At 30.9% G+C, this 19,012-nt stretch overlaps 1 protein-coding gene across 4 annotated transcripts in view; it reads right to left on the reverse strand.

The window, feature by feature from the left end:
- The window catches only part of LOC129224898 (ATP-dependent RNA helicase me31b-like), a 40,571-nt gene that overhangs the window by 14,531 nt on the left and 7,028 nt on the right, over window positions 1-19,012 (reverse strand). For 2 of the 4 annotated variants that reach the window (XM_054859451.1, XM_054859445.1), the window contains exons 3-8: window positions 17,851-17,926; window positions 15,093-15,327; window positions 14,716-14,859; window positions 14,542-14,636; window positions 6,443-6,565; window positions 3,210-3,338 (exon numbers count right to left, since the gene is read on the reverse strand). In XM_054859451.1, coding sequence (XP_054715426.1) covers window positions 3,210-3,338; window positions 6,443-6,565; window positions 14,542-14,636; window positions 14,716-14,859; window positions 15,093-15,327; window positions 17,851-17,926 — 802 coding nt within the window. The remainder of the gene's footprint in view (window positions 1-3,209; window positions 3,339-6,442; window positions 6,566-14,541; window positions 14,637-14,715; window positions 14,860-15,092; window positions 15,328-17,850; window positions 17,927-19,012) is intronic. The other 2 variants (XM_054859465.1, XM_054859457.1) reach the window with 1 other exon arrangement.

Raw genomic sequence — 19,012 nt, forward strand, 5'->3', positions numbered from 1 at the left:
CAGGTTCCTAGGCATATATCCATGTGTGGTCGAAAAAAACCTCAACATTCATTTGGGGGCGAGATAAATGGAAATTCAGGCAGATTTTTGAATGAAAATTTTTTTGTGAATACAATACTTCCTTTTTTAAAAAAGGAAGTAAAAAATCAACAACTCTCACATAGTAAAGTCAGAACAAACAACGTAAGTAGAAGCACAAATTTGTAAATTGCTGTAATTTACAAATTTGTGCTTCTACTTACGTTGTTTGTTCTAATGCTGTAATTTACAAATTTGTGCTTCTACTTACGTTGTTTGTTCTGACTTTACTATTCAGCACAAAGGTATTTATTTATCTTAACTCTCACATACTTTTAAACTTCTCCAGCTCAGTCACTTTCTTATGCTGGGTTGATGAGTGCTAATAAGCACGAAACTGCAGTCCTCGGCTGGAAATGACCGAGCCGGCGGTGTATTTCACGTATTTCTGCCAGAGCTAACCTAAATTTTTAAAAAGTCTCCAAATTTGGCAACACTTTGCATTTTTTCGCCAAAATATGATGCCAACTAAGCAATATCTTACATTTTTCGTCAAGTCCACTTTTCCTTGCACAAATCAACCAGTGACAGGAGAGACAGAAATGGCGTTGAATCAATCTGAAGTTGTTCGTTTGAAAATTTAAGCACCAACTGAAGAAACGCGGTTTCAACTCTGCATTTCGAGGATTTTTCCTTAAGCTTTGCATGCTGCGTTTAGCTGTTTAGTAGTTAGTACTTCTACTACTGTCTAACGTGCGAGTTACACAATGCGGTTCTTTTACATTGTAACTAGGATAAACAATTTTCATATTTGTAGTTTTGTCGCACGCCACTTGTTCCAATGCAACTTGAGGTTTTTCAATACACTGATCAGTTTGCGAAAGAAAAGTCGGGGTGTTGCAATTCGAAATTAGCTTACTGTAACCGAAACTGTTAGTACTAAGTTGTTTAAAATAACCACAATGTGGAGAACATCTGTTCAAATAACCGTATCTCACTTTGGTTCTATTGGTTTAGTGGATAGGCTGTTGGGCTTTGTATGTAGGGAAAAATAATTTTGGATGACCCTGTATATAATATTTAATAGTATATATATGTACAGAGATACATAATATTTAATAGTTGTTATACAGTCTGTCAGCATGTCAGTTTTAGCACCAAGCCCATATTCTTACTCTCCAATCCACAATATTCCAATTCAAAGCAGAGCTTCTTCATAGGCCGGGGCTTTGAGAGAGTTTCTAAACTCACTGATATACTCTCTGGATGAGCCTGATAGTTCTCCCTACTAATAATTAATGCCTTTATTATGGGAGAAAACTAGTCATAAGTTATAGTGTCATGTTGATTTTCTGCATTCATTTAGTGGTTCACCTAGAGCATTTATTAATTAACCATGCTAGTCAATTACTGGTAAAAATATTTTCTGAAAAATAGTATTATGTATTATCTTATGCTGAAAAATGTTTGTAATCACTTTGGATTAGGAAAAAAAGCTTTAGGACCAACATAAGTTCATTACTTGACCGTTTTGGTCAATTACTAGCAGTAACAGCATTTTGGACCACCAGTAGTTGACCACCCCTCAATCCCAGCATAAGTGATTAGTAAATTAATGCATTTTTTTATTTACTTAGAACATGGAAGATCAGCATATATCGGTAAATGAACCTGAAGAATTAAATTTAACCTTGAGAAGCAAGATTAAACATTTTATCTTATGACAATTCTCACTAGTAAGAAAAGTGATTATCTTGAAAATTTTTAGATGGCTTTGTAAGTGTACAGTCCTAACCTTTAATCAAAGTTTTAGTTACAACTATAAGTTATAAGAGAACACTTAATGGGATGCTATTCAATAATTCTAGCAGTCAGATTAAAAATATTCGACTATTTCTTTCTGTTTCGTACATATTAGTGCTCGAGTGGTCAACCATTGGCGAATCACCTAACTTATCACTAGACACAAAATAACACCTAGTCGCCAAAATACGCACACAACCCAATGTAAAACACAAAGTATGATAAAATAAGAAAAATTAGAAAATATAAATATCACATTACTATTATGCAGTAAAATATAGTTCTTACATACTACCAATAAAATGAAAATAATGCAACTTCCTCAATGATAAAGTAAAACTAACTCTCCTGCTCACCTCTTGATTTTTTGAAAGTAATGATCACAGTTTGAAAAAAGGTTTAACTCCATTTTCAAATGCAATTATCTGCCTGCAATAAATATAATTTTATACTTTCCAGTAAGTATTCAGCGGTTGAAAGCAGATAGCAGTTTTGTATAAATTCCCTTCTCCCAACTGGCTTTATTATATGGGCTCTCTGAAACTTTCTTTGCTCTAAAACAATATTCTGCACTCTTAACTAGATTACAGGTTGCCAATCGCCAGTGGGTGATTATTTCCCTGAAGATGGCTGCCAAATAATAAAGTTAGAGCTGCCAAAAGTGGCGATCACTTGTTTCTTTTTTTTTTTTGTACCTAAATCACACTTATTTAAAACTGGTTCATTTTTGTGATTATGATTTTTTAAACTTTCCTTTTTGTTAAAAGGTTAGTTTGTGTTTATGACCTTTTACAATTCCAAACTCGCTGGTGAAAAGTAATGACTTAAGAATTGTATTTGCTTGAATTAACTCAGGTGCAACTGCATTCATATAAATTAGAGTAGGCATGCCAAAATACAAATCCTGAGAATATGACTCATTGCAGAATATGATACGAGTATAAAAATTAAAAATAAAGGTAACAATATTAATGCTAACAATATTCAGGGATTTATTCAGGTTTCTGTTTAAGTCCACACTTCGTAAAAAAAAATTATTTTGGCCAGTTTCCTTTAATACTTAGAAAAAAAAGTGTCTTATTGTACATAATATGTCTAGCTATCTCAAATCCAGGCCTCTTATTTAGGGGGGCGGGGGGGGGGGGGGGTCAGGGAATCAGTTGACCCTCTTGACTGGGGGGAAATTAATTTACATGCAAGTGAGAATGGATTCTGCTGCTTTTCAGTATAATTTGCATTTAGTATCCTTTTGTGCTTGGTTTACACACAGGATTTCAGACATTTAAATTTCAAACTTTTAACATCTAATGCTCTGATCTTAAAAGAGCATAAAAGAATGACTATATAAATTTTAAAAAACTTCTTAATCCTCCAATTTTATATCTTACCTTTGAAAACAATGTGTTTAAGCAATGTACTTTCTGCCTCTCTTGCACAAATGCATAATACTGTGTCACACCTTTCAAAGTTAATTCATCCATAAGGTTTATTTCATAAGGATCTGAGAGATGCTTCTTCTGAAAGAATGGAATCGTTAAGCAAACCGGGGAAATTTGTTAACAAATATAGCTTACTTTCCACAAAAACCACTATCAACACTTTCAAAATAAGTTATCTTTACTTTTATAAATGAGAAATTACAAACAATCATTCTCAAACCTAAACAATCTAATATCAGAAGAGTCCTTAAAATATTAAATTAAATAACATTCATGAATTAATATCTCTATATTTTTGAGACCAGACTAGTTTTTGATCATTTTAACTTTTCAGTACAAAGAACCAAGCTTTTTAAATTTTATGTACTTGTGACAAAATTTACTTTAAAAGAACAAACATCATGTTAATTTAAAGCAGGGTTCCCACTCTTCCAGCAGATAAAAAAATAGAGCCTTTATATGACCTTTTTACAGCACATTTTAAAACTATTTGGGCCACTTCACGCCAATGTCGCATACCAATTCTCTTTGATATCTTAAATTTGTATGTTTTTTTTTAATCTATCATTCATAATTGCTAAGTAATTTTGAAATGTGTTAAACTTTTTTACTTGACAGCAGAGCATTAAAATGTTATGTAGTTCTACAGGCAGGGTTGGCCAGAATGGACCCAATTGGGTTGGACCCAATGGGTTTTTTTGAAAAAACCCATTTAAAAAAAACCTATTATTTAGCCCACTTTTGGGTTTTTTTTTTAATTTCCTGAGAAGTTTTTAAAAAATTAATTAATTTATATACTTTCACAATTTAAACTTCTTTTTTATTTGTTCTTCACCACAGACAATGGACATAAAAAATGAATTTTTAACTTTAATAATAGTATTTCTTAACGGCATTAAAAAAATACTTCAAAGATTTTAAATAAATATATTTAACTTTTTTCTTTAACTGGTCTATAAATAACTCAAATTATCTTGACTAAGTCCTATCATGTCTGATTTTCTCAATATTTGTAGATTGTACAGAGGAAACTACTCTTTACTCTAGCTAAAAGGCTTTCATGCGAATTATTTTCTGCAAACCTACACGTCACAAATCTTGAATAAACAAAGTATATTCTTTAGAAATTAACAGGTTTTAAATGGTCGGACAGAAAACAAAATAGGATCTACAGTATTTTCATTATCTTTCGAAGAAGTTTAATATTTCTTATTCTGTACACAGAAATAGAAAAACAGGCAAAATAAAATTCAAAGAAATGTCTTGATTAAGCTTGAATTCAGTAAAAAGGGATTTAAACTACTTGAGGTTCTACAGTAGTTTTGCATAACAAAATGAAATACAATAAAGTAAAATGCAAAAAAAAAAAAAAATGTAGTAATTGAAAACTAACAAACGAACAATAGATTTTATCACTCGAGAAGCAACTTTGCCCTAACTGTTGGTAATCACGGAAACTAAAAAATCTGAAACTTCACCATTCTTGGGTTTTGTCATCTTTTACACTTTTCTTCAGAAAATGCCGAATTTCTAGCTTTTTTTACCCCAAGACAATTTTTGTGTTTTGGCCATATACTTACGCTACAATATGCTACAAGCACCCCACATTTTCCCTAAAAAAAAACAAAAAACCCACATTTCTTTTAAAAAAAACCAGCTTTAGATGGGTTTTTTTGGGTTTTATTTAAAAAAACCCAAAAAACCCTGGGTCCATGGGCTTTTTTAAAAAACCCCGGGTTTTTGCCAACCCTGTCTATAGGAGTTATAGAATTGCATGATAGCTCATTTCGAAGACAATTACATGCACATTAATTTAATATGTTTATGTAACTTGAAAAATTGTTGAGAATTTTTTCCTTAAAATTTTAAGTTCAAAAATTTTAAAGATAGTCTTTTGAAATTTTTGGAAAAACACATGATTTTTATGATACTGTAATGAATACAGAGAATTTCAGAATGGGACCATGATAGGATCCCAAAAGATAGGGAAAAAAAAATTCCATTTCAGCACTAAAAAGTAATGAATCTGCTCAGTTATAAATATTTCAGGGTTCATACTCAATTTGAACAAAAAGGTTTCCATGACTTTTTCATGATCTCGTTATACGAAGAGAATAGTACTATTTCATGTCAAACTTGACAATTTTTGGAAATGGGCATTAGAAAATTTTTATGTGAATGCTACTATCTCATTGGAGCTCTTGTGACTGAAAAAATATCAGTGTACACTGCAGAAAGTAATAAATTACTTTTGTCTTCATCATACAAATTCAAGTTCAGTAAAAATATAATGAATGCAATGTCTAATAAATAGGGCAGAATAGTAATGAATAAGACAAATTAGATGAGTCAGTACTAAGTTCTCAATAAAAAATTAACTCTATAAAAACATTGCCCTTCGGTGTTAATAGTGCATATAATCACCCATCTAACTTGACAGTATATTGGTTCATTAAAGTAAAACTGTTTTTCAGTAAATTCATTTTCCTAAAACATTTCAGCTGAAAACAAAGATCAGTTTTGCGAGCTGTATGTTAAGCATCACTGTTTTAGAGTATTGGAATTCTTTTATTTCTATGTTCTATTATTTGACTTAAGACTTCAATTACTAAAGTTTACATATCAAGATAAACTCTTAGTAAATTTAATAATGAATTTTTTTTTTACAAGTAGTTGAAATGAAAGCGGATGCAATTGAATTACACTTTTGGATGGAGTGTGGCAAAATCGAGAAGTGCACTATTACAGAATACAAGATGAGAAGTGCTGAAAATAACAGCAAATTGAAAATTAGTGACACCCCAATAGTAAAATAACGTGACAAAAAATGGCGAGCATCTGTTGCAGAAACGGATGAAATTGGAATCCAAAATGGATTGGTTTTTTGAGATCGTTTAATTTATATGCAATATTACTAAATCACTCAATATTTCTAATGCTCTGGCCATTGTTACTACCCAAGACATTTTCCCATGACTTAGTGGAAAGTTTTCACGACTTTCCCAAGTCTGAAATTATTTTTTTCTCATGATTTTCTAGGATATCCATGACCCATATGACCCCTGGGACTTATTTCTTCAAAATAGGATAAATGCAGTCTTATTTCATCATACTACCATTTTGCAATTTTATAGTTTTATATAAAAAGTAAAAATCAGCAGAGTAATTAACACACACATTACCATAAATTGTTCCACAGTCAAGGGAAAAGTAGCAGAATAAAGCAGAATTTGACGATCAGTAGGCAAATAGCTAATAACTTTATCCAAAATCCCTTTGAAATCCTGGGAAAGGAGCTTGTCTGCCTGCAAGAGTAGAATATTAATAAAGTACTGAAAAACTCATTAAAAGGCCATTTCACACCATTGTCCAAATGTAGAGATTCCAACATGACACCATTTGGCCATAACTACAGTGGCGGTTGCTTATATAAATCACGTTTGTCTAAACCACTTTGATTCCATAAAGTGGCTATCTCAATAAAGCTGGATTTTATTCTTTTTATGACAAATAGACTCATTGAAGCAGCCGATTCAATTAACCATCATCCATCGTATTTAATTTACTGTTAAATTAGCATCGTTTTCTTGAGTTTTTATGCTGGTAGGACTAATTAAAAAGAAAATGTGCTAATAAAAGAGTAAATTAAATACTAATTGCAAAACAAGTATCTTGTTATGGCCTACATTTGGACAAAATACTGTAAAATGACCCTAAAGCAACAGAGCTTAAATTGGAAATTTCTTTCAATAGCGGAAGGATACTTTTTTTTAATTACGTCTTTCAAATAGTTAAAAGGGTAAAACATTTAACCATTTGCTCTTTCGAGCATACAAAGTCTTGCCCAATATAAAAATTGGAAAACCTCCATGAAGGAAGAGCGTCTTAAAGGAATGAGCTCGATCCTTCCAGAGCAGGAGATTATAAAGGCAATTAAGTTACATACAAAACAGATAAATGCAAGGGGAAAGCAGCATTAAAATGCATTTGAAGAATTCAAATATTTTCACACTATAACCTGTTAATAGTTTGCAGAGGACAACTTAAGAGAACAATCAGATTTAGATTTTAAAAACAAAGGGGATTAGCGCTACAAGGCATTTCGACATATGCAAGATGACTATAATATAAGTTTTTCATGAGTAACATACTTTAGAGCTAATGGGTATTCTTTGCTCGCAGCACTAAAATTTTCAGAAGGGCATCTTAGAACTTTATAGCCTTCAAATTGACCACTAAATATTGGTTTCGTTAATTCACTTCCCCTTGAGAGTCATTGAACATTCTCCATGCCATACTAGTCTAAACATAACTTTGTTAGTGTAAATAGCCACTCAAACATTTTTCATTCTAGATATGAAATTTATGTATAACTAGCAGAACCCGGCAGACATTGTCCTGCCTTATACATATTTTATCTCCATATGGCGAGTGTGATGGCATTAAAACGTTATAACATTATAATGTAACGTTATTAGGTATAACCATTAGAAAATTTACTACAACATCTCTTACGAAGAAGCGAGTTCCATAAATTTTGAAAATATCAACAACAGAACGTGCGAGAAAATAATTACATTTTTGGCAAGGCTGAAATCTATTTGAGTGCCCCATTCAGTGCTAAATTTATACCATCCCGGACGGCATTAAAATGATTTTCACTATTGCAGCATATTATGAAAAACAATACGGATGTGAAGTATTTTCAAATAAGACTAAGCTATTCTACTTTTTAAACACATAAAACGTTTAAAGCCTGGATACTTATGAAGTGGAAAAAACGTTCAGATTCGAGTTTCAGTTTTAAAATATCGTCAACAGTCGCTCTAAAAATATCTATCTGAATAAGGAAAGTAATCCCCTCCCTCACTTCGGAATAAGAAAAAATTCAAAATAACATCAACATTCTGTTTTTGGTTTATCCCCAATTTTGCCGGCACTTCAAACTTACACCCCCCTTTAATATATCAAATGTATGATTAAATCTGAAAACGGGGGGAGGGGGACGAAATGTCATCTAAACTGGGGAGACACCCTTTTTTAACCCCTACACAATTTGCAGAATAGCTTCAGAAAAATTCCTTTTTTAATAAATTCTCGAAACTTCATTTTTAGAACATCAACCATTTCGAAATAACAATAACAGCTCATCTAAAAATCTCCATTAGATTAAAATAAACAGTAAAAATTTCAAAAATTGTAAAACGATCTGTTACTAATTTTCATCAAAAAGATATTGTCGCCAAATCCTGAGATACTAATAGTCACCATAACATGGAGCTAAACATTTTCATCTAAAATGAGTAATAAAATTCGGCGATTGTTTGAAGATGTGCTCAAAGGAAAATTTATGGAAGTTTTTGTGCTCTTTAATGGATTTGCCTAATTTAGTTTATGGTGGATAATTTTACATCTTGAAAAATGTTTTAAAGATTCTTTTAATGGCGATATTTTGTTTACATGGTGAAAGTGGGGAAACACTGGCTTCAAAAACAGAGACAGTTGAAAAAAATGCCAAATGTATTTGCATAAGCTACTGAAATCTTTGCAAAAAGTTTGGCGAGATTTCTACAGGTAGATTGGATAATATTATCAGCCAATCTTGTGAAAAAACGTTACTTTAAGATTTGATTTGAGAAAAGCCTCGAACAGTCACACGAAACGCAAAAATATTGAACAGTACAACAATTCTAACTATCAACTGGGAGTTGAGATGATACACTAAATAATGAATTGGGTAGATGAAAGCCTTCGAACATGGAACTAAAAAGCTCATAATTTTGTTTTTTGTACAACTTAGAACTTTCTTACAGATGCCATCTTCAGCAGAAAAATTAGCCTTTTTGATGGACACATAATGCTAATATGTGCACTAGGGTGGTCCTTATTTATATGGGAATTTTTTTTTTTCGGAATTCAACAAGTGACGCCCCCCAGTTTTGTGACACTATAATAAAAAGTAATCTGTGCAAAATTTGAACTCAATCGGTCAATAATAACACGTGCCCCTAGGACGTTGAACTTTAACACTTTTATATAATTTTCCCTCAAATCTTCGAGGCTTTACTTCAGACCGCGTACATCGTTCCTCCTATGTTTGAAAAATATTTTTACAGCGAGGTAGCACTAAAATTAATATTTTTAATTACTTCATATCGTCTAAAGATTTTACATTGGATAAGAATGAAATAGTGCTTTAGAAACTTCACCTTAATCGTACGCTTTTCTCAATGTACCTCAATCGTGTGCATTTTTTTTCCGATAGTCTTGGACTGTCTGTAAAACACTAAATTGCTTTTGTGACTCATATTTGGTAAATTGATTGTAAAATTCTTCGATTAATTGTGCTCCTCTTTCAGTTGTATCATTCATAACTTTCAGCATTTTAACGATATCTCTTCCCTTTAAATAGCTTCCTTCATTTTGCCATGAATTAGGATCAAATAGGAAAACATCTTTTGGTGTTTGTAACTTATTAAACAGTTTTATTGACTTGTAATTGATTCTATAAAAAGGAAGATCTTTACTAAGAAAGTATTCGAAATCATCTACTGTTATCTGAAATTTTTTATACAGTCATCAGACACGTCTTCCTATTCAACAAGCATTTTTTTTTTTGAAGTAGTTTTCTATCTTCAAAGTTATTTCCTTCATCCAATACGGACAAAGCTACTACTTCATTTAAGTACCATACGTGATTTATGAATTTTTCAATCACTGCTTCTGCTGCATGTTTGTCATCATTTTGTACGCTGCAGGTTTTATTAGACACTAGAATTTATATTAATTTAAAAGGCCTAGAATGGGTTACTGCGAAAAACTATATCTTCATCCAACATGTAACTGTAAAACAGCATTTACGGGCATTCTCCTCATGTAAGGTCAATTTAAATTGTTTCCTAAATATATAAATATTTAAACAATAAATTCCCTTTGCCACCCATCTGGCTCACAGATAAGCTCCAGGTTTCCGAAAACATATCCCTGAAGGAGGGAGGACTTCACCAAGAAATATTATTACAGTTATGAAAATTCTCTAATATTTCTTAATTCCTTTTTCTACGAACAATAATATGTCAACAAATTCTTCTTTTAGAATTTAAGTGGTATGTGTACGTTTTGAATTTTGAAGCGCTTAAATAATGGAACATCGAGTCTAGAACTAAGAAAGGCAAGAACTTCTTTAAAGACACTCTGCAGTACGATTTCAAGTGCATGATGATAGCAATACAAATGCAATATATCACCGTTCAGCTTTTGCTCTAAAAAATTACATGCACAATTTATATGGCCGGTATTGTAAGCCGCTGCATAAAACACTACAGGTTGAACAGTTAGCAATAAAGGGCAATCATCTAAGATATCCTATACAACTGAAGAAATATCTCAGAAATTCTGAGTAGCTGTTTAACATTGGGATCTGAAACTATCATGATAAGTCTATCGGCGTTTTCTTCCAGTTACATCAGGATGTAGCTTTGTATCCCAGGGAAGAACTAAAAAATCTAAATTCATGAAATCTGATTTTACCTCTCGAAGATTTTCTTTTGCTCTTAAGGGATGTACGATTCGTCATAAGGTACTGCATCTACATAGGCTGTTAAGAAATGAGCAGCATTTTTGTCCCTAATATGGCATTTGTCTAACATTGATGAAATGCGAGCAGATATCAATAGTTGTCAAGCTCTTTTGCGTTGTGGTAACCAGATATAGAAAAAAGGTTCAACAGGTTAGGATAGATACCCATTTCGGTTTCTAAATCTTATGAATAGCAAGAGGAATTTGATGATAATAAAGGACTATGCACTGAAATAGAAGACAGTTTAATGTATAGATTTTTTCATTACTCCGATCTGAATTTTTTTTAAATTTATATTTTAGATATCGAAAATAAAGTTTTTTTTTTATGGTAGGGTAATCGAGGATTTTTCAAAATTTAAATTGTAAGAATGCATAAACATTTAAGTATATAACTAAAGAACAACGAATTAAAATATAATTGTCATTACTTATATGTATAGCATGGAAACCTAGTGACCCTATTTGCCACACCTATTACATACACAGAAAATTTTCTAAATCAACACCCCCAAAGCCTGGAGGAGGCAATTTGTTGTCGTCAAAAATCATTCATTAATGGCCTAGGTCATTAATTAATGGCCTTTAGAATCCCTTGTGTCCATCTTGGTGGAAAGAAATGTTCCCCTACCGCTTGGTTTGAAACGAGCGCGAATAGCGGTATGCCTGTTCCAAGGCCATTGGTGTACATGTACCCTATGTAATATGTAAAATTTTACAGAATGAAAGTGAGATAATGGTTGGTCTGGAAGCAGCAACATCTATTGAGATTCAAAATTACTTTAAATATGAAACCTAAGAATATTTTTGCATAAAAATGAGAAAATCTGCAATTTTTTCATTGAAACTCAAAAAAGGGGGCCCTAGTGGCACATGTTAATATTCATGGATTGACTTAAAATTTAGCATGGATCATTTATTTGTATAATGGAACAAATCGAGGGGGCGTCGTGTAAAATATCTACAACTTCAAAAATAAGGACCACCCAAATGTGCACATTTTTTTCCACCCCATATTGGGGCATTTATGCTCAAAATTGGGACTAAAACTGGAATAAAAAAGGAACTATCAATCAGATTTTTTTTCGAACTGGTCTATAAACCTTCCTAGTACCAAAATGAACAAACGGTGAAAGTTTCAATCAAATCTGCCGGGTTGTTTCCGAGATCTTAGGGAACAAATTTACCAACATCCATTTATACATATATAGATTTCACCTAAGCACACTGTTTAAAGTTCATAAAAATGAGAAGAAAGTTTGACAGTTAAAGAAAAGGTCAAAAAGAGTTATATGCTACAGTTAAATTATGTATTGAATATAATATAATTATTGTACAGCACAGGACTATTGTGCTGCATTTTATTGCCATTACTGCACATTCCGTACTGTTTTACTTTCTGCCTCTCTCCTTGATTTTATACATCTTAAGATTATTTTACATTTAATAACACAGCTTTTTTTAAACTTAGTAAAAATTTAGTTTATGTAAAAAAACAAAGTTAAGAAATGGGTTTAAATAGTTTGTGGAATGTTTACAAATGTCTAATTGTATGTTTTCATAAATTCATGTATGCAGTCTTTTTCAACTCAAAATTTTGATTTACACAAGGGGTCTTGAAATGTATCCCTTGCGTAAGTCGAGACTCGACTGCATAAAGGAAATGTTTTATTCACTTTCTTTAGACTTTTTTGAAGCAAGTACTTTAAATGAGAAAAAGTGCTCAAATTATGATAGGAGAATCTGAAAACTGAAACTAGAGACAAAATCAAAAATGCATTTACATATGAGCTACGCACCAATAACAACGACTTTGCATAAGGATTATCACATATCTAGTCAGCTACTGAAAAAATGATTGGTTAATTCAGGCATGAGATTACTAAAGAGGGTAAAAAGAAGAAATTCATGCAAAACTGAAAATTTAGAAAATTTGAAAAGTGACTAGAATCAAACGTTGAAATCCGATATTTTTTATAGGAGAAAATTCATAATAGAATGCCAACTGTTTTAGGACTTAAGATATTATGCTTAATGATTTATTTAACTACTGAAAAATAAATCACTTTAAATCCATCTCTACGTTTATTCCTAATTTTTCATTAGCGTAGTTTCGTCGAAATAGGATATTTATTTTGCAGGGTTCATACCCTTTAGGCAGAAAAAAAAAAAAAAATCAAGCACTTTTCAAAGTAAAAAATTTTGTTTTCAAGGCAATATCATAAATTTGTACTAAAAATATTGTATGCAGATTTCATTTACTACAAACACATAGAAATAAGGCAATAATACAAAAAGTATAGGAAAGAAAAATTGCTTTTTCTACAACGAGAGACGCTTTGATGAAAGATCTACTGCGTTGAAAGTTTTTCTGAAAATGTTTGAAAAGTTTGGTCATAAAGAGAAGCAGATACCAAGAGGTTTAAATTGGAGGTTTTTCAAAGGTTGCAGCAGTCAGAGGTTTGTATATTTTCTAGAATCAGCAAATTAATACTTAAAAAACCTTTCATAAGTGCTTTTAACTTTTATGGGAAGAAACTAAAATACCCAAGTTCAACTGCTGAAATTGAAATTTAAAAAAAAAAATCTGCTATGACCAAAAATTAGGCAAAGATAATCATTCAAAATTGCAAAAATAAATTAGCAAATAATTAAACAAGACCAAGGTAATAAATTCTTTAACTCTTAAGTTATTAAAATAAGCTAATCTGATGTAGCAGTGTCAAAATAACTACTAATTGCCAAAAATATAAAAATATTTACAAAATGCAAAAGGATTGAAATCTCAAAGGGAAGCAAATTTTCACGAATTAAATTTAATGTTGTCATGTTTCCCATAAAATAAACTTATATTTTACTGAAATTAAACATAAAATATGCTAATCTACGGTAGCAAATATGAAAATAACATCCGATTAGTGAATATATTTAAATATTTGCAAGATGCAAAAAGCTTGAAATTTCAAACACGAGAAGCAATTTTTCGCAAAGTCTGGGTTTGTTTGACGTGGCATGTTTCCCATGAAATAAATTGGTTTTTTATTAAAATTAAACAAAAAATATACTAATCTAAGGTAGCATATGCAAAACTAACATTTGATTAGCCAAAATATTTAAATATTTGCAGGATGCAAAAAGATTGAAATTTCAAACACAAGAGCAATTTTCCGCGAAACCCCGAGTAAGTTCAATGTTGTCATGGTTTCCAAATTAATTTGTTAATTAATGAAATCAAACAAAAATTAAACTAATCTAAGGTACCATATGTCAAAATATCTTTCGGTTGTAAAAAACATCAAAATATTTACAAGATGCAAAAGGATTGAAATCCCAAACACGGAAGCAATTTTCCGCAATGTTGCATACTGAACACATGTTCAGAAAATTGCATTGATGATTTTTTAAAACTTCTAAGCACAATTCGTTGTTTTTTGGGAGAATTTAAGCACTAAGAAACTTTTTCAAGGTTTTCAAGCACTTGAAAATAAACTTTTTTTTTCAAGCACTTTTCAAGGTTTTTCAAGGGCGTACGAACTTTGTTTTGGCATTACGATTAAGGATTCGAATTTCAAGAATCATGACGCAATTTTTTCCACTTCTGAATATTTTTTTTAAATCAATAAAGACTACACAAATGTTCTAAACTTCAATTTACTTTTTAGCTCTCATCTCTTTGGAAAAAAATTAAAGAAATTCAAATTACCTCGTCTAAAATCAGTACATTACATCTATCCATCTTTGCGACATTTTTTTCCATTAGGTCCAATATTCGTCCAGGTGTTGCAATGATTATATGAACTGAGTGAATAAAAATGCTCTTTTAACATAATCAAGTTTAAAAATAACACTAATAAAGAAGACTTAAAAATCATCTCACCATTTTCATATATTCGCATAATATCGTCTTTAAGATTTGTGCCTCCAGTGGTAACCATTACTCTAGCGCCAATATGCTTTGATAATTCAATACATATTTGACTTGTTTGAAGAGCTAATTCTCTGGTTGGAACTATCACAAGAGCTGGAACAAAGGTTAGAATCTAAATATTTCATATTGTAACAGCTAATAAGAAAATTAAATCTTCAGACAGGTAAACTGCTTTTAAGAGAATTACAAGATTTATCTTTATAAAAATAGGTACTTTTTTAAACTTTTGGTATTAGAAATTAAAACATTAGAGTACTACTAGAATGAAATTTGTTAGCATAAGCTAAAATTACAATTGAAACTAGATTGAAAAGAATAATCCTTACCTTGTATATAGTCTTTAGTGATATCTATTCTTTGAAGAATGGGAATAATATATGCACCAGTTTTTCCTGTGCCATTTTTTGCTCTCGCAAGTATATCTCTTCCCAAAAGAGCAATAGGAATACTAGCCTCTTGTATAGGTGAAGGTTTCTCCCAACCTTTTTCAAAGATGCCCATTAATAATTCCCTTTTTAAACAGAAATCTTCAAATTCATTTCCTTTAGTGTCTGTGACATCCTGAAAAGAATAATTTATCTCAGTCGAGATAACTTTTTAAAGTAAATCAAACTTACAGATAGCTGGGGTGGAAAATGATCAGTTTTGTATCAGGTGAACTCTGTTTTATAACAGAATCTTAAATTTTGTACACGCTCATTGCACAGTTTGAGGCAAATATAAAACATTTATAGTAAAAAAGCATAAATAATTTTTTAAACCCAATTTGGAAGCAATATTATCATTAAAAAAGTGTGCAAAAATTAACTTTTGATAAATGTACGATTGATCATAATACATACCTAATTAGAATCTTAATTTAGTTGTTTCATAGCATTACAAGACAGACAACTTTCGCATTTAAATTTAAAAATGCCTTAAGTATATTTATTGCATACAAAGGAGAAAAACCTTGAAAAACATTTGTATAAACATAATCTAATTGTTACAAAAACAGAGGCAGGGGAGGGGATGCTAGTATAAAGATAAGATCTTTTTTACTTTGGTTAGAAAAAAACCTTTTGGGAATTAGCTGTTTAAACTTAAAAAGTAACTTTTTTTGGTGGCCAAAAACCATTTAACAGAAAGATTTGAAAAAATAAAGTTTAGTTTAAAAAATTGCATGAATTAAAGATTAAGAAATGAAAGTTTTTATGCCCATAGGAGTGTGCAGGGCTTCAGAAATGGGGGTACCAATGTACCAGGAGGTTGAAATTGTGCTTGGAAAAGCTCCCATACTGGCTCACTTTACGAAAATTTTTAAATATTGAGTAAAAATGTTGAACCTAAAAATATAAAATTTTAGCCACTTTCATTTCCATGTGCTAATGGGGGTACCACGGTACCCCTGTGCGCATGCCTATGTTTATGCCTCAATATGTCATGAATATAGTTTAGAAACCACATTGATAAGTTATACACAACCTAAACTTGAAAACTTTAAAATTTCTCATCTTGCATCAGGATTTAAATCAGTTTGATTTATATCAAGTGATTTAAAAAAAATCATTGATTTAAATTAATTCACTTGAATCAAGGGATTTTTAATGAAATTATTGATTAATTAAAATCTATTTTTTTTACATTAACTTTGCATTTTTAGAATGTGTTACTCTAAATTTAACTACACTGCAGTATACAATTTTAACTTCAACAGGCAAAATTATATAGATCCCTTTTCTGTGTGTGAAACAGATTTTCACTCTTGCAATATTGCTTTTACTCAAAAATTACAGTTCAATTCAGTACAGAAATGAAATTAAAATTTGTAGTTTTTCTTATACACCATCACCAATGTAGATTTGAAAAATAATTGCTCAGCATATTCTTTTAGGTTTCTGAACCGTTTTCAAAAAATTTATAAATAAACATGAAGGTGGCTGGAAACTGCATTTTAGTTAAAAGTTTTAGTCTATAGCAAAGCCTTCAAAGCAATGATGATCAAACTCGATAGATAATAATTCACATTTGTTATGAAAATAACATAAATGAAAACATGATTTATTGAACATTTTATTTTCAATAGTTTGTATTGAGGTAAACATCTAATTCTGTTTCTGGAAACTTAGGAAAGAAAGTCTCTTCTATCTCTATTTTGCGAATGACCAAACATGGGGTCTACGCGAAAAATTAGCGATTATGAATAAATTTTTGAATTTGTTACATCATAAAAGTAGTAATTCAAAATCCTTAAAAAGCTACAATTTAGATAAAATAAGTCAGTTTTTAGCACATTAGCCTCTAAAGCAATGAAGATAATATTCTAAAGATAAAATTTTGCATTTTAAGATTATCAAGAGTGATCCGAAAAAAACGGCACATTTTGCATAATTTTCAATAGTTTGCATTGCAATTATACATCTAATTCCGTTTATGAAAACGTGGGCACTTAAAGAATTTGCGTACCAACATCACGGGAATGACCAAACATGATGACTATGTTAAAAATTGAGAAAATTTTCTGAATTCGTTGCAAAAAAATTTAAAAATCCTTATAAGACTACACTTTAGTTGAAAAGTTTTTTTGCACTTTTGCGTCCAAAGCAATGAGGATAATGCAATATTTTAAATGTAAAATTTCATTTTTTCAGAAATTTAAAAAGAAGCATGACTATGATTTGCAGCACATTTTTTGTTATTTTCATTCGTATGCAATTAAAACGTCCAATTCTGCTGTGTTTTTGAAAACTTAGGCACTTAAACATTTTGTCTACTTCAATCTTGTTAATGACCAAATATGGCGACCGTTTCCAATTGAAATGCTGAAAGCATAGCCTTTCTAGTCAAAAAATGTTCTCCAAATGATCTTTGTCAAGTTGTATTTAATTTTTTCCCTTTTACTTATTTTCTTTTGTGAAATTATCTTCAGGCTACTGAAAAATCTGCGATGCATGTCTCGCGTCTCCCAATTTCTGCTTCCGGGGAAAACTAAGAGCTCAGTATCTTCATACAACATTGTATCATTTTTCTATAAGATTAATAAGATTTAGAATAAAAATGTTTCATTTAAATCTGATTTTTTGGTATGAAATCTAGAATACTTACAGATGTTTTTTTCCTTTTGTCTTTAGGAGGAATTTTTAGCTTTGCTTTCCATCCCATATCATCGGCCATCATATCTCTAAGAAAAATATAACAATGTCAGAATTTGAAAAAAAAAATTTGAATTTTCTATAAAAAATCAACTATTTTTGAACCACAGAGTAAGAAATCTTTTTCGAAGACCTCTAAGCTTTGTGTGAAGGGAGCGAATTTTCGCATAAAGGATGAAAAGTATCCTTTTTCTTTTGGCTAGAAACAGGGTTCTCCGATATTGGATGCTTCACTTGCCAAATCTATTAACTCCATAAAACAAAAAGTCGAGAAAAATGATGAAGATAGTGTTACCCATAGGAGTGAATGGGTCCTCATGTTACATTTTCTGCCATTGCAGGATCAGAAATATAATGAACCATTTAATATAAATTCATTCTAAACATTAAGCACTATTAAAGCAGAAATAAGGATTTTTAAAAAGTGGAATTAATCTATTTAGCAACCGAGACATCCATATCAGTAGATATATATCCAATATTTATTTTAAAAACATGATATTTAGATTCTTATTTTTTAAACTACGGTATTTAATAAATATTATATTAATCATACTTTCATTTATTATCGAAAATAACCAATAAGTTGTGTACTATATTTTTATGATTTATTTATATCAATATAATCAAGTAATTTAATATTTTTTTCATTTTACATTCATAAACTAAAAAGTAATGTAACAATTTATTTCATATGCTTGAAGCGAAATCAATATTCCCAACAAAATCAAAACACACAATAACTTGATTACCATCCCAGTTATTTCATCCAGAACGTAGCATAACTTAGAGATGAGCACTCGCAACAAAAAAGAGAGGTTTGATTGCACCGCTCCTTTTTCAGCTATTGAAAAAAAAAATCTTGTATTCTAAAGGATACTTTTCTATAAGTTTTTATTTGATTCTGTTCATTTTTTAAGATATAGCAGTCACAAGTGACGACAAAATACGTTCGATAGCTCAATCCCTGTTTGAGCCATTGACATAAAAATTGAATCGGCACTTGTATATCCTATGGGCGGTGGGCGCTATACCAACATGTGAACTAAATTTTATGATTACACCAGTCACTTCCTTGGGAATAGCAGGGACGCATATATAACTCGAGAAACGTT

Source organism: Uloborus diversus, chromosome 1 (assembly GCF_026930045.1).
Source record: "Uloborus diversus isolate 005 chromosome 1, Udiv.v.3.1, whole genome shotgun sequence".
Classification (NCBI taxonomy): Eukaryota; Metazoa; Arthropoda; class Arachnida; order Araneae; family Uloboridae; genus Uloborus; species Uloborus diversus.